This window comes from Neolamprologus multifasciatus, chromosome 17, assembly GCF_963576455.1.
Source record: "Neolamprologus multifasciatus chromosome 17, fNeoMul1.2, whole genome shotgun sequence".
NCBI classification, from domain to species: Eukaryota; Metazoa; Chordata; class Actinopteri; order Cichliformes; family Cichlidae; genus Neolamprologus; species Neolamprologus multifasciatus.
In genome coordinates, this window is record NC_140455.1 from 10,724,444 (window position 1) to 10,738,543 (window position 14,100).

Genomic DNA, 14,100 nt, shown 5'->3' on the forward strand with positions numbered 1-14,100 from the left:
AGAGAAAAATGAGAAAGTGTTAGGTGCTTCTCACTATGTCATGGAAAGAAAAAAAGGAGAGAGCTGAAATAGGATCTTGTCTTGCAAATGAAGTGAAAACAGAGTCTTTGTTGGAGAGGCTTTGTAACAAAGGTCAATCGAAACATCTTCAATCAGTGGCTGGGGTTGGGGAAAAAAAGGAAAAGTAGACTTCTTGCATAGAAATAAGTGCAACAAAGCACTCTTACAGCAATTTAGAGAATTCAAAATGAGCTTAACCTCGTTTCCATTCCTTTCACATTCACTAGTGCAATCGATTATGGAGGAACTACTTTATTTAATCAGAGGCGAGACAGCCATTTATGTTGCATAAGGTACATTTTCTGTGACATCATTTGTGCCTGAAATGTAGAAGTACCCTTAGCATATCTTTCTATAAAGAAATCTAACATAATCATGCACTTGTCCTAAAATGGATGCAGTTGGGAATTTATAAATGAGCTTTTTATTTGTTGTTGCCCAGGTGACAGAGACCCGCACAGGTCCTCTTGGATGCAGTAACTATGACAACCTTGATTCTGTGAGCTCGGTGCTGGTTCAGAGCCCTGAAAATAAAGTCCAGCTGCAAGGTTTGTTGAATTTTTACCACTTTTATTGTGACTGTCGTGACATTATATACCGTATTTCCCGGACTACAAAGCGCACCTGAATATTAGCCGCACAAGCTAAAATCAGAGGGAAATCCTGTTTTGTACATACATTAGCCGCATCTGACTAAAAGCCGCAGGTGTTTCAATATTGACTTACCATATGTAAGAGAATATGCACAAAGGGAATTGTCAGGAAAGAGATGGCTGTTTGGAGACACACCCCTTTTATTAATATTTTGAAAAACAAGTTATGGGTACATATTTGCATAACTTTTTAAGTATATGTACAAGTAGCGGTAATTACAAGTACGAAACATGTACTGTGCTTCATAAATGAGTAACAAATGTAGCACATAACAATAACCTACAGCACACCAGAAAAATAGATTCGGACTACCTTTTAGGCTCAGGTGCAGTGACACGGCTTTAACAAGAAGAAAAGTCAGTCATTCACCACCATCTTCCTGCACACTAAAACCACCAAAGTCCTCTTCTCCAGTGTCGGATACGAACAGGCTCAGGATGGCTACGTCATCCACTCTGAGCTTCTTTCCTTCGTTGTCACTTTCAAAACCAAACAAATCCTCGTTGTCAGAGTCGAACACCCACAGAAGGGCCGTGGCGGCGTCCTCCTCTCATGCAGCAGTCCAGCCCTTCGAAATCCGTTGGTGATCATGGATGTTTTCACACTTCCACGCTGTCAGAATCCACTGGTGGAGTTGAGCATAACTTGCTTTTCGCCAGTTTATCGCCGCTCGTCATCCACGCCTCCCGCTGAACCGTAGCGCTACTTTGAAGTTTGTTTTTCGCGCTACTTGTATGGCACTATGTTGCCTGGCGGATGGACATGTGACCAACATACCACTCTTGAACCCCGATACTGTGTGTCTGATCACATGCCCTTCCGCCAGGCAACGTAGTGCCGTACAACAGCGGAACAAACAAAACAAATCGTCTTACGATATCACAAAAATCATGGACAATCCATAGAAAAGCTGCACCTGACTAAAAGCCGCAGGGTTCAAAGCTTGTGCAAAAAGTAGCGGCTTATAGCCGGACAATTATGGTAATTTTATCTGAAAAGACAGAAATATGGGGATTTCTAGATTGTATTAAGTGCGTTACACACTCTGGCAGCAGACTGACTCTCCAAGGTCTCAGTTTGATGACAAAACTAAACCCAGCTTTGTTTTACAGGCTTGCAAGTGATCCTTCCAGACTACTTGAGAGAGAGTTTTGTACAGGCGGCTCTCAGCTACATAGCCTGCAATGGAGAGGGTGAGTTTGTCTGCAAGGACAGTGACTGCTGGTGCAGCTGTGACCCCAAATTCCCAGAGTGCAACTGCCCCTACATGGACATCCAAGCCATGGAGGAGAGCCTGGAAAGAATCACCGAGACATGGGGCATGCTGTATAAGGAATTTGAAGAATCAGGTGAGGAGGGCCTCTTGATAAAAATGCATTATTGGAGCCTTTCACATCGCATTCCTCATTTAGATTCAGGAAAATCAGACAGTTTGAATATAAATCATTTATACGAGTGAAAGTAGGGATGATTTCAGCTGTTTTATCTGCACCATTAAATCTGAGTGAGGATCCTCTATGTATGTCCCTCCTTATTCTATGATTTATAGGTAAACTATTATAGTTGACTGAGCACTGGGGATCCTGGCATACTGTCTGGATATAGCAAATTAACAACGCAACATGACCAGATTAGGAAAAAAAAAATCAACAGCTTTCGGCTCAGGTAGTTTACAATATGTCTGGAGCAGATTAAGCAGCTATAAAACCCATTTATTCTCCGTCCAGCTTTTCATATCACCAGTGAAACAGAGTTTGAATGGAAATTCTAAGCATAATGTTTGGTTATTATTGCTGTGCTCGGTCACCAAGCCTTGGTGATTATTACTCAGATGAAATCAAAATTGATGGGTTTTTTTCCAGTCTTGAGATTTGCCTGAAATATTCCTAAGTGCAATTACTTTCAAACTTTATGTTCTAGTAGCTGGCTGTGAAGCTAGGGCAGGAGCGTGCCCAGAATATAGACACCCACAGGTGTCATAAATGTGTCCTTTAGCAGGGGATAGCGCCGATTTTTAGCTCGCTGCTTTATCAACAGAAGCAGAAGTCATAAAGGCTGGCTGTGGCACAGGTGGAAGAGCGGGTTGTCCAATAATTGTCGGTTTGGCAGATTGATCCCCAGCCTCTTCATTTGCTGAAGTGTCCTTGCTGCCATGCACGTTGCATGGCAGCTGAGTATATGAAGGGTAACTGACAGGCATTGTAACAAGCTTTAGAACATGCCTAAATAACTATTAAAGTGCAGACCATTTACCATCTAAATCCAACCAAGAATAAAGACTCCTAATTCTTGGTTGGTGATAAAAGGATACATTATATATCTGTTGTCTATAACTGCTGGCCTCAGAGGATCTTAATTCACATAGTATATGTGCAGTTTAGCTGATAACGAGACATTTCTTAACACCAATAAGGCTGTTTACATGATAAGTTTTTGATTTCAATGCTTTCAGCATCAAATAAAAGCTGTTTTTGTCACAATGCTTTTTCAGATTTTGCTTTCTCAAATTTGAGCCGTGATCCACAGAGAGAGAAATGTATCTTTCTGCTCCAAAGTGCACCCAATTTTCTTTATTTTTTTGGCTTTACTGAAAATGATGAAAGGGTGAGAAGTGACTCTGCAAAGCACCAGCTGCCAGATGCCGTCCCTATTCAGGTACTCCAAAGTCTAGATTTGTAGTCAAAACAGACAAGGCCGCCAAAATGTGTCGACATTAAAAGGCTCCTTGTTTGTTTGCCTCAAACTGCGGAACCGATAGATAAATATCCTACATGAACTAACCGCTGCAGGAAGTAAATTATGGCAGGAAGCCATAAAGGTTTTACTTGTTAGCATCCTACACATGATGGACAGAAAAATCACAGTAAGGTCATGCAGAATTTTTTTTTCATCCAAGCTGTTAATCTGTGTGAAAGTAAAATCCCACAGCTGATACCATACAGTTTTTAGACTTCTCCCACTTAATGGCAACATATCCTCATATTACGGTTTAGGTAAGGCTAACATACAGCCCTGTTTAACACATAGAACCTATATCCATTTAATATAGGTCATGATTCTCTAGTAGAAGTCAGTGAATATACTTAGAAGTACTTCCAAAAGTAGCTGTTAGCAAACACAGTTTGCAGCATCTACAAATGCAAGTTTAAAAAAAAAAAAACAGACAAAACTAGCATAGAAGATAAATATACACATATTCCAGAAATTCTGCTAGCAAGATCTCACTCAAAGAGTCTGAAGAAAATTACTGCAGTCTGATCAATATAAGTATGAAATTACTTTTGGAAATCATGGATGTAATCGTGGATGTGTATTCATTACACAAAAGAGGACAGAGGAAACTAACTTTAAGCATATGCTTTAAATTTCAGTATCCATGATGGCATAGGGATGCATTTTAAATGGTAACTGGACTGGTACTTATTCAGGATTTTTCTCTTTTAAACATGTTTTGGCCAACAAATTATCTCTAAAATAAACAAAACAAAACAAGGTAAAGACAATATGCACCATCTCATTTTTTTCCCATTTTTCACAGTTGTAATAGATGCACGACAGACCGGACCACGTTTCCATGCTCTTCAGCATACTTTTATTCACCGGTTGCTGTTGTCACACACACACAGAGCTGCAGGTTTTCAGCTCGCAGCTGAACTCTTCCACAACAACAACTACAACAACAACAACAGTACAGGATCTAGTTCAGCCTTTAAGCCGACGAGGCCTGATTGCAGATGCCACAACAATCTTGACACAATCTTTTGAAAACAAGAGTGTAAATGAAAAGTTACTTTCAAATACATAATGATTTGATCTACTACTGACCATCTTAGTACAATAAAATATAAATCAGATATTTAGCAGTGTAGCAATGAACTTTGTAAAATGTGTTTTAATGTGACTGGTTTTGTCTTTCGCTTTATCTCTTGATTCGTTTTTGTACAGCACTTTGGGAAAACTTAAAAATAAAATGCACAAAAAATTGAATTCAATTCATTAGTTATCTAGCCCTAATTCACAACAACAGTCATCTCAAGGCACTTTATATATTGTAAAAAAAAAAAAAAACACCATACAATATTAGTGAGAAAACCCCAACAATCAGACAAACCCCTGTGAACAAGCACTTGAGCAGCACAGTGGGAAGGAAAAACTCCCTTTTAACAGGAAGAAACCTCCTGCAGAACCAGGCTCAGGGAGGGGCAGCCATCTGCTGCATTCGGGTGGGGGGTGAGGACACAGAGAACAAGTGAGGGAGACAGGAGAAAATACAAACGATGGTAGAGCGAAGACACAGTTTAATGACATGCATTAATTGTCAAGGAACCAAACCAGATCTGAACTCGTGAGACCATGACAGTAATGGTGTATAATCACATGGGGATGGAAGAGATGGGAGTGTAGCCTCCCATTCTACTTTTAGAACCTCTAGTAAGCACAAGCAAGCCTGCAGTCTGAGAGCAAAATGCTCTGTTGGGATGATAATAATGCTAGACGGTCTTAAAGATATGATGTGGCCTGATGTTTTCTGAAATAAAATTAAATATTAATTTGCATGTATAAGGTTTAATTTTATTATATTTTCCACATTCTCCTTTTATTTCAGTGTATTGCTTAAAAATGTATTGTGCAATTTATTTAAGTTTTGATTTTGGGAGAAAAGTCTCGTGAAGTCTCACGAATGCGATACTCTTGGCGTTACAGGGTCACCAAAGGTAATATTGCAGGATTGTTTCAAAGATCTTTTTAGTACATTTTGACTAAAATAACTTAAATATATGGATGGTTTTACTTTTCCCAACAGTGGTGCCTCCTAAATAAATAATTGCACTACATGGAGTACAGTTAACACCTTTATTATGGACTGCTGTGAACACTGGTTAGGTCTTTGATTTTCTGATTTGGCCCATTTCTTTTGTCCGTACACTTGACTAAAATCCTTTGACATCAATATATACTGAAATAACTTGGTCATGTTTCATGTTGAAGTGGCAGCTTTTGTTGTTCTTTTCATTTTGCTGTCTTTGTCCTCAATAGTTGAGCTGCATGGCTTAAAAAAAGGGAGGGGCCTGTCAACCACAATAGTGTGGGTCTGTTATCATAACCAAAATATTGTGGTCATGTGCTGCCCAACAGTGAATGATTGGTTGTGGATGAAATGAGGATTGAGGGATTTAAATTTTGTGTGTTAAGATAAGCCAGCTTCATAGCGGGATGACTGCATAATTCAGTCATGCCAGTTTTGCTCATTGACCTGAACAAAACTGGTTATTATTTCAGTTATATTTTCATATCCCAGTCCTATTGCCAAGATAAATCCTTAATATTACTACTTACTTAGTAAGACTGCAATAGTGGTGATGAGTTATGCCTTTTACCTCTTTCTCCTATGTCTGTTGTTGCAGATGAATTCAAGGCCTTCTATGCAAGGCTGCCCCAAAACTATTTCCTGAACATGTCAACCATACAGCACTTGTGGTCCCTGGATAGCCTGTTCCAGTGGCGATATGAGCAGCTGGAGAACAACATGCGGGTCCTCTCCAGACGTGCAGAGAGAGTCATCTTCAAACTCTTCAGTCTCAGTAAAAGATGTCACAGACAGCCCCAAGTGCGCATACCAAGAGAACGGTGAGCACAACCACAGTAACACGCATTCTCATGCTCACCATTATTATGTTCACATTAAATCTCAATAATTCTGCACAGCTTCAAAATGTTCTCATACCACAACTCTATATACTGTGGCCTTTTACATTAAAGTGGTGTCTTTTGGTGCGGTGTTCTTGTTTGAGGTTTTCCTCATAGAGGTTGCACATCACAAGTTTACTCTATAGACTAATCCAGACACATTGATTAAAGTAAACAAGTTGCCATTGTAGTTCTGGCATTTAGCCTGCGTACCCTTGCAATTACTTTTTGAATAGGGGGAGATTATGGAATAGATTTTTCTGTGGAATCACTCTTGAACCTGCATTTGCTAAGAATTTTTGTACAGTCATTGAAATGCTGTTAAAACAGATCAGGCATTTTTAAATAGCTTTAATTTTTTATCCAAGGTTTTTACAGCTGGATTTCCAAAGAAAGGAGTTCACATAGCATGCATTACTGAATCCCCCTGCAATGTTTTTGAAACCAGAGTTTCTTGACTTGTTTCATGTCTGAATGTTGAAAATCTTCATAAAAAATAAATAAAAATCGCTAATTTGTCTAAATACAAAGACAGAATTATGAGGTATAAAGCCTTTTGTTAATTAAAACTTAATTAATGAATTGATTAATTAGCAAGTTAAGCTAATTAAGTGACAAATTTGGTTTTAGGCAAATTAAGTAACACATTCCAAGACTTTTTAACACATTTATTATACATAAATGCTTGTGCGGCAATATTTCCTTAAAAATATAATCACTACATTTGTTCCACAATGTTTTCTGATGTGTGACTTCTGTGGTTCAGTTTAACCTACTTGAATTATTGACTGATGTGCAAAAGGCACCTCCATTTTGAAACAATTACAGACACACACACACATAGGTGGATAGCTATGACAACCTAGCATCCACCATCTATGTAGAGATGGGCAAGTAAAGGTAATATTCCTGTATCCACTATTTGCTTTCAGAGTTGTTTGAGAGGTGTCTTATTTTTGGAGGGAAGCACTTTTTTTTTAATTACACAATATTTTGTTGTGTCCAGATTTAGTCACCTAGCTCAGAAGAATGCTATAATGTGTGTTGATTTGACTGTCACTAGCTAATATTTGCTGTGGAGATGCTGTTTTTTGTCTCCTTAATATGAGTTACTTTATTCATTTACTTTATTTTATTTATTTACTTTATAGTTGAAGACTTGGAAGGACAAGCACAGGACACACACAATATATATGTACTTTTGTAGCACAAATACCAAAGTCCCTTTATTCCCTTTGGTCTAGTTTTTGAAGCTATGAAGGTTTCCCACTTACACAACCACATATTCAGTCATTTAATAGCACGTTATTCCAAGCAGTTTGTAAAAATCTAAAAGTTTGTTAAAAAAATAATCCTTTAATTTAAAAAAAAATAACGTATTGGCAAACCCTAACATCATGCACCTTAACCATTTGCTGCTGAGAGAGGAAGGTTTTTATTTCTATGGCTTGAGTGTGACAGTCACAGGGGACGAGGAACCAAGCGCAGGACACACAGAGGTAGGATAAGATCCAAAATCTAGTCTTCAGTTCAGACATGAACTGAAAGACGGAAGGACACAGAAAAGTAACAGCAAACACAAATTAATACAAAAGGAAAAGTACACAGGAAAATATAGATCCACCCAGCGAACACCAGAAGGGTAGAGTACAAGCCAAGTAACAAGCCACTCAACACTTCTCGAAAAATACAGAGGTGTGTGATTGGCTAATTGGAAACAGGTGTGAGAGATATCACAGGGGAGCCCAATTAGGGCAGGGCATATAGTCACGGAGGACGGAAAACTAACACAGGCAGGAAGTTACTCAACAGAAACCCAAAATGAGAATAAAAAGGTCATTTGTCAGTAAAACATACAGATCTGCCCTTGTAAGTGTTTGAGCTTTTGCTTGGAGGAGACAAATCACACACTAGTCTTTTAAGATTGAAAGAAATCCACATTCGTAATGGGTACCTTTTACCTGCCAGAAGAGGTGATTGGAGATGGTGACGAATCTAGCAATCACTGTCAGTCACACTACGCTCGCCTCGATTCAACCGCCACGGTAATGCTGCAGAAATGGTGACATAAATCAACACATAAATCAACTTTCAGATTAATCTATTAGAGTTTGCTCTGTTTAATGTCCAGCCCATGTCTCTGTTGTTCTTTCTTTTCTGTTTCTCAGTGTACCCTCTTCTTAATCAATGTTATTCTCTTCACCACATTGCCAAAACACACATTAATCACTGATCTATGCAGCTGATATTCCCACAAGTTTGCCAGGAAGCGTCATCGCACTCGTCCAGGCACTGTTTATCTACGTTGTTATTGGCACATCAACTGTGAAACCTTCCCTTTCTTTTCTGTCTTCATAGAAATCTCCATACTAAAAAGAGACTTGGAAAGGGGTGTGCGTCAGCTGGCTTTGGAGAGAAAGGGAAGCTCTTGAAAACCATCCTTAGTCTCTTTTTAACACCCTGTTCGTAGGACTTGCGATAGAAGGGAGATATGTGATTGATTTTGCTTCCTGCGGGCTAGTTTTCCACTGCGCTGACAATTATGAGCAAATAAGCCAGTGGAAGCAGCAGTCGGCTTGGCTTTTGTTCAGCAGCTAATGATGAGACAGCACAGTACTCTTTGTGCTCAAACTTTGGCCATTATGCATAATGATCCGCATTGCCATTCAAGTGATGCTTTTAGTACTTATGCTTTAATCAGGTTAGAAAATACCTTTCTTATGCATAGATCTTTCCCACATAAAGGTGCTGATTTTTCCTTTTCTATGTACACTTTTGAATGTTTCTCTGGATGAGTCCTCTCCTCTTTGACTTCTTATAGAGTGTAATTAAGATTTGACTTGAAATGTGTTGAATAGCTTTTTAATGACCCTTTCAAGGCATTTGGTAGATTTGACAATTTTGTCTTTAAAATCATAGTGTTTAATGGACATTCATTTGTACAGATAAAAAAAAAAATGGCCCAAGTGCAATTATTGCACTTCATGACTCTGGTGACTTCTTTATGTTCTTCATATTGATTGCTCTTGATGGCTTGGTCTGTTAATGGCTGACTAATAATATACAGTACCTCTGGCAGAAGATAAACATGATGAAATGTTCTGAAAATAAGTAGCACAGTGCTCCTCTGAGGAGCCTGTACTGCAAATCCAACAATAGAACATTAGCAGTAGAAATAGTATTGCAAGCGCAGTGTTATTATTGTAAAATACCACAGTGATAATAATGATTTGATTCAGTGTTGGGGTACCTGCAGAATCCAGAGTTTTGTTTTGTTTTTTTATAAATACGTTTTATGCTACTATTACAATTCACCATTATTTTGTTCTTATGTATTTTCCCTAAAGACTCAATATATAATTTCCTCCTGCTTTTGTTTTCAGTGTGATTTAAAAAATGTCACTGTACACATCCCAATGTACAGGGATGATCGGTGACATCAGCTAAATTCGCCAAATCCCATGTGTACATCTTGTACAAATACATACACGGTTTACTGATTTCTTGCTTGCACAAAGTTCTGACCTCAGCTCCATCCAACACCTTTGAGATAAATTGGAACCGAGCCTGTCCTTAACATTTAAAATCATTATTGAATCTCACTAATGCTCTTATGACTGAAAGGTAGCAAATCCCTGCACCCATGTTCCAAAATGTTCCTTTCTTCCCAGAAGACTAGAAATCTGATTAATGGCAATGGAATCATAATAATAAGTTCAATTATCACATGTGTATATAATGTGCAAGTCACCATATGTTGTACAGTATTTTACTTGAAGCTTGACTATAATATTTTATGTACTTTATCTATAGAATTAAATGACTCACACAGCTCCGCATTTGCTTGATTGTATTATCAAAGCTCAGTGTTGCTGGCTCCTCACAGCGCAAAACTCTGTGATTTACAGCAGCGGTTTGGAGAAAGAGTTGTGGGGAGCACGGAGCCTGTACATAATCACACCGGGGAACTAACAGTACAACCGCAGTCTTCTACTGGTGACTGCTTTGCTGTGCTGAAGCTGTCAGAGGTGAAATGCCTTACCCACAGGTAGCAGTTGATGGAAAGGAAGAGTCCTTTCGGTTCATTTCCCATGACCGCATTTTCCATTAGAGGGTTTTGATATTCAAATCAGTGATTTTCCGAGCTCCGGCTTGCTTGCCACTGTCAAGCACACAATAACAGCAGAGTACAGAGGAAAATACCTTAAATGTAATCCAGCAAACATTTTCAGATTAGCATAAAGTTTACTTCAATGCATCCTCATCAAAGAAGCCTTTTTTCTACAAGTGAAGCCAGCGGTATAGAGTGAGCATTGCATTCATGAAGCAAAGAGGATAAAAGCCATAAAGTCCTATTGAAGGGAATCAAACTCAAGTGCTCACGGGGGAATTATATGTATGTCTGAGATTAAACTCCCCCTACAACTGCTGTGCACTTCCAATATTTATGTCACCAACTCATCAAAGACAGTTTCTCTTGCTCTCTATTCAGGTTCTCACGCTTTACTTTCCAGAACTCCTTGTACCCGCAGTCTTCGCATGCATAACCTACATCATAAAATATTAAAGTGTAGCAAAGCAAACTAATACGAGAGACTCAGGTACTTCTATAAGTATTTTGTTTAAGCGTTAACATGTCTACATATTGTCGGATTATGATATTATTTTATGCCATGTTAGACCCCTAATTAAAGATTGTGAATTATTATGTAGTTTTAGTTTGCATTATGCTCCTGAACTAGAAGAAGGTGATAATTATTACATTTGGTAAACTGATTTGCAGTACATTAGACTGTTGATTTATTGTGAATGAATGATATTGTTTTGTGATGCATTATACTGCTGAGTTATAAGAAAATATTGTTCACAGAAAGTCATCGCCTTATTTGTCTGATTGGAAGAGAACAGAGCATTCTGCCCCATCAGCAGGAGCAGATAAACAGGGAGCCAAGGTCGTAGCTTAGGCGCTGTGTGAGAGAAAGAATGTGAATGTTTAGGCTTTTATGATTAGGTGGGGGCCACTAGAGGCTATAAGAGTTTGATCAAGGCTCCACCATTTTGAGATCTGATGCTGTCTGCTGTATGGTGTCCATCTCCCACGCGTGTGTTCATTAAATCATTGTTTGACTTGACCCGGCCGGACCAGTGTTGTTATTTTGGTTTTCCTCCTGTATCCATTCCCAATATTTGAATCCGTAACAATATCTACACATTACCAAAGAAAATATAAAAATATCATTATTTTGTGTGCTTTATACTAGAAAACATAGAACAACAAATCTTTTCAGTAGAAAGCAGAAAAATATCAAACTATTGGGACATGGAGATTTTATAACTAGCCGAGATATTTATTTTGATTCAGTCAACACAGGTAAAGTTTCACAGTTTTGCTGGCTACTGACCAAATGGCATTATGTAAGAATACTCAGAATGATAATCTCTCTCTGGAGCAATGATGGGTTGTAAACTCACGGGCATGTGATTGTTGCCGTATTGGTGAATTTTATGCTTTTAAGAGCTTTTATCTACATGCCAGAAAAGTTAAGAGTTAATGGTCGTTATACGCCTACTATAAGTGTTAACCTATTGTTAGATCCAGTAGTGTTTGGTCTAACAGTTCTGGATTCTGTACCCTTCAGTACAAAATACCAGTTCTTAGTGCTGTTTGCTCAGGAATGAATTCATTTTCATATTTGTCTTTTAACATACCATATTTGTGTTACGGAAATTCTTTGTCATCCTCAGGCTGCCAAACAGGCTGGAACTTTCATATTGACCTTAAGAAACCCTTATGAATTGTTCTGTTTTAGGTTACCATCCCATTAATGAAAAGGACTGACAAAGAACCGACAGTCCTTTGGTGACACTGGGACGACTGTGTTGTACTCATTTTAGTCAAACAGTAGTTGGTTCCACTTGATCTAGGTTAGAACAAAGTTAAATCAAAATATTCCACAGCTTTCAGCCATCTCTTGTGAACCTTTCTTTTGGCTGATGGAGTTTGATCATTTGTCACTATCACATAACCTAATTAATGAAAAAAAAGTATTTGGACATTTTGCTTTTCTAAGTAGTAAATACAAAGTCAGTGACAACAAAGTGTCAACAAGCTCTTGAAATAAAGATTCCGTTAAAAAAAACCTTTTTGCACAAGTCTTTTGACCTGTAAATGACCTAAACGATCACTAAAATGATGTCAGGTCTTTCTTTCTTTTAATTTTTAACAAGCAAGCTGTCTGCAGACCCAGACAAGTGCCCTGGGCTTAATAAAACACTTCCCTATTAAAATGGCTCATCCTTAAAGCTAGTTCAATAACCAGTCCCTCTTTGCCTTTATCTCTTTGTCTTCTTTTTTTCCCACCAGGCCTCAGTCCTACTGGCTGAGTCATTTCCAGTCACTCCTATATTGCTCAGAGAACAACCAGCTTGGTGCATTCTCAGAGGAGCTCCACAGCTGCAGCTGCCGATATGAACACAGCTCCTGTCAGCTGACTCCGCCCTGCTCTGTTGGAGAAGGCTTGGCCTGTGCGGCCTGTGCACCAGACAACCAAACTCGCTGTGGGAGCTGCAACCCAGGCTTTGCCCTGACACAAGGGACCTGCAGGCCTATGGTGGCAGACTCTACAGAGAACTATCTGGGGTTCGAGACAGACCTTCAGGATTTGGAGCTGGGCTACCTACTGCAGAGAGCTGACCGCAGGCTTGAGGTAGTTTTCTTTTGGCCTTTGTGTAATCATGTCAAGCTCAGTGAGAGCAGCAGTAGTCTTGGAAAGACACATGTAAAAAATCTCGCCCTCTTGGTGACTGAAACCCTTTAGTTTCACCACTTTTTCTTTTATACCATTTATTGTCCTACCACACAGAAAGTTTGTGGTTTCTTTTTTATTTTACTTACTTTTGCTAGAAAAAGTGACCTGCAGGAGTCACTCTAGAACAGGGGTCTCAAACTTACAGTTTTTTCTGAATGCTTAAACCCTAACTGTGATTCTTATAGCACATTTTCTAAAACTATTAATACTTATAGCAAAACCACTCACTGAGTTTGCAAAACTAAAAGCACAAACACTGCTTTGCACTCAGTTTGCCATTTTGTAACACACACTTTGAAAACCTGTAGCTACAATCCACTGCACAGCACTCTTTTTGCAGAACTGTAAACACAACTCACTGCTTTACACTCAATTTCCAAATGATCAACACACTCCTAGCAAAACTATACACATTTATGGCTATTATTTACACTATTTTGCCAACTGTCTGGCACACTGTCACATGTAAAAACTTTTTTAGATAATTAGTTCACTTTGCAATCAGCCCAAGCACTATAATACAGGTAAGCTCTGTGTGTGGAGTACAATGGAGGGAGCAGGAAGAGTGAGAAGTAGAGGAGGCCGAGGAAGAGGACGTGGAGGTGAAGAAGTAGGATGAAGAGGACGACAAGGACAAGGAGGAACAAGAGGAGGACGAGGAGGGGGGAGAGGAGGACGAGGAGGGGGGAAGAGGACGAGGAGGGGGCAGAGGAAGGGTAAGAAGAGTAAGAAATAGAATTGCTGATGACATCAGAGCTACAATAGTGGACCATGTAATCAACCGTGGAATGACCCTGAGGGAAGCTGGTCGACGGGTTCAGCCTAACTCGAGCCGCTACACTGTAGCAAGCATCATAAGGACATTTTGAAATGAGAATCGGTTAGTACA

At 39.1% G+C, this 14,100-nt stretch overlaps 1 protein-coding gene across 2 annotated transcripts in view; it reads left to right on the forward strand.

Moving 5' to 3' along the window:
• The window catches only part of brinp3a.2 (bone morphogenetic protein/retinoic acid inducible neural-specific 3a, tandem duplicate 2), a 69,102-nt gene that overhangs the window by 45,130 nt on the left and 9,872 nt on the right, over positions 1 to 14,100 (forward strand). For both annotated transcript variants that reach the window (XM_085137640.1, XM_085137641.1), the window contains exons 5-8: positions 503 to 608; positions 1,827 to 2,063; positions 6,120 to 6,342; positions 12,767 to 13,109. In XM_085137640.1, coding sequence (XP_084993766.1) covers positions 503 to 608; positions 1,827 to 2,063; positions 6,120 to 6,342; positions 12,767 to 13,109 — 909 coding nt within the window. The remainder of the gene's footprint in view (positions 1 to 502; positions 609 to 1,826; positions 2,064 to 6,119; positions 6,343 to 12,766; positions 13,110 to 14,100) is intronic.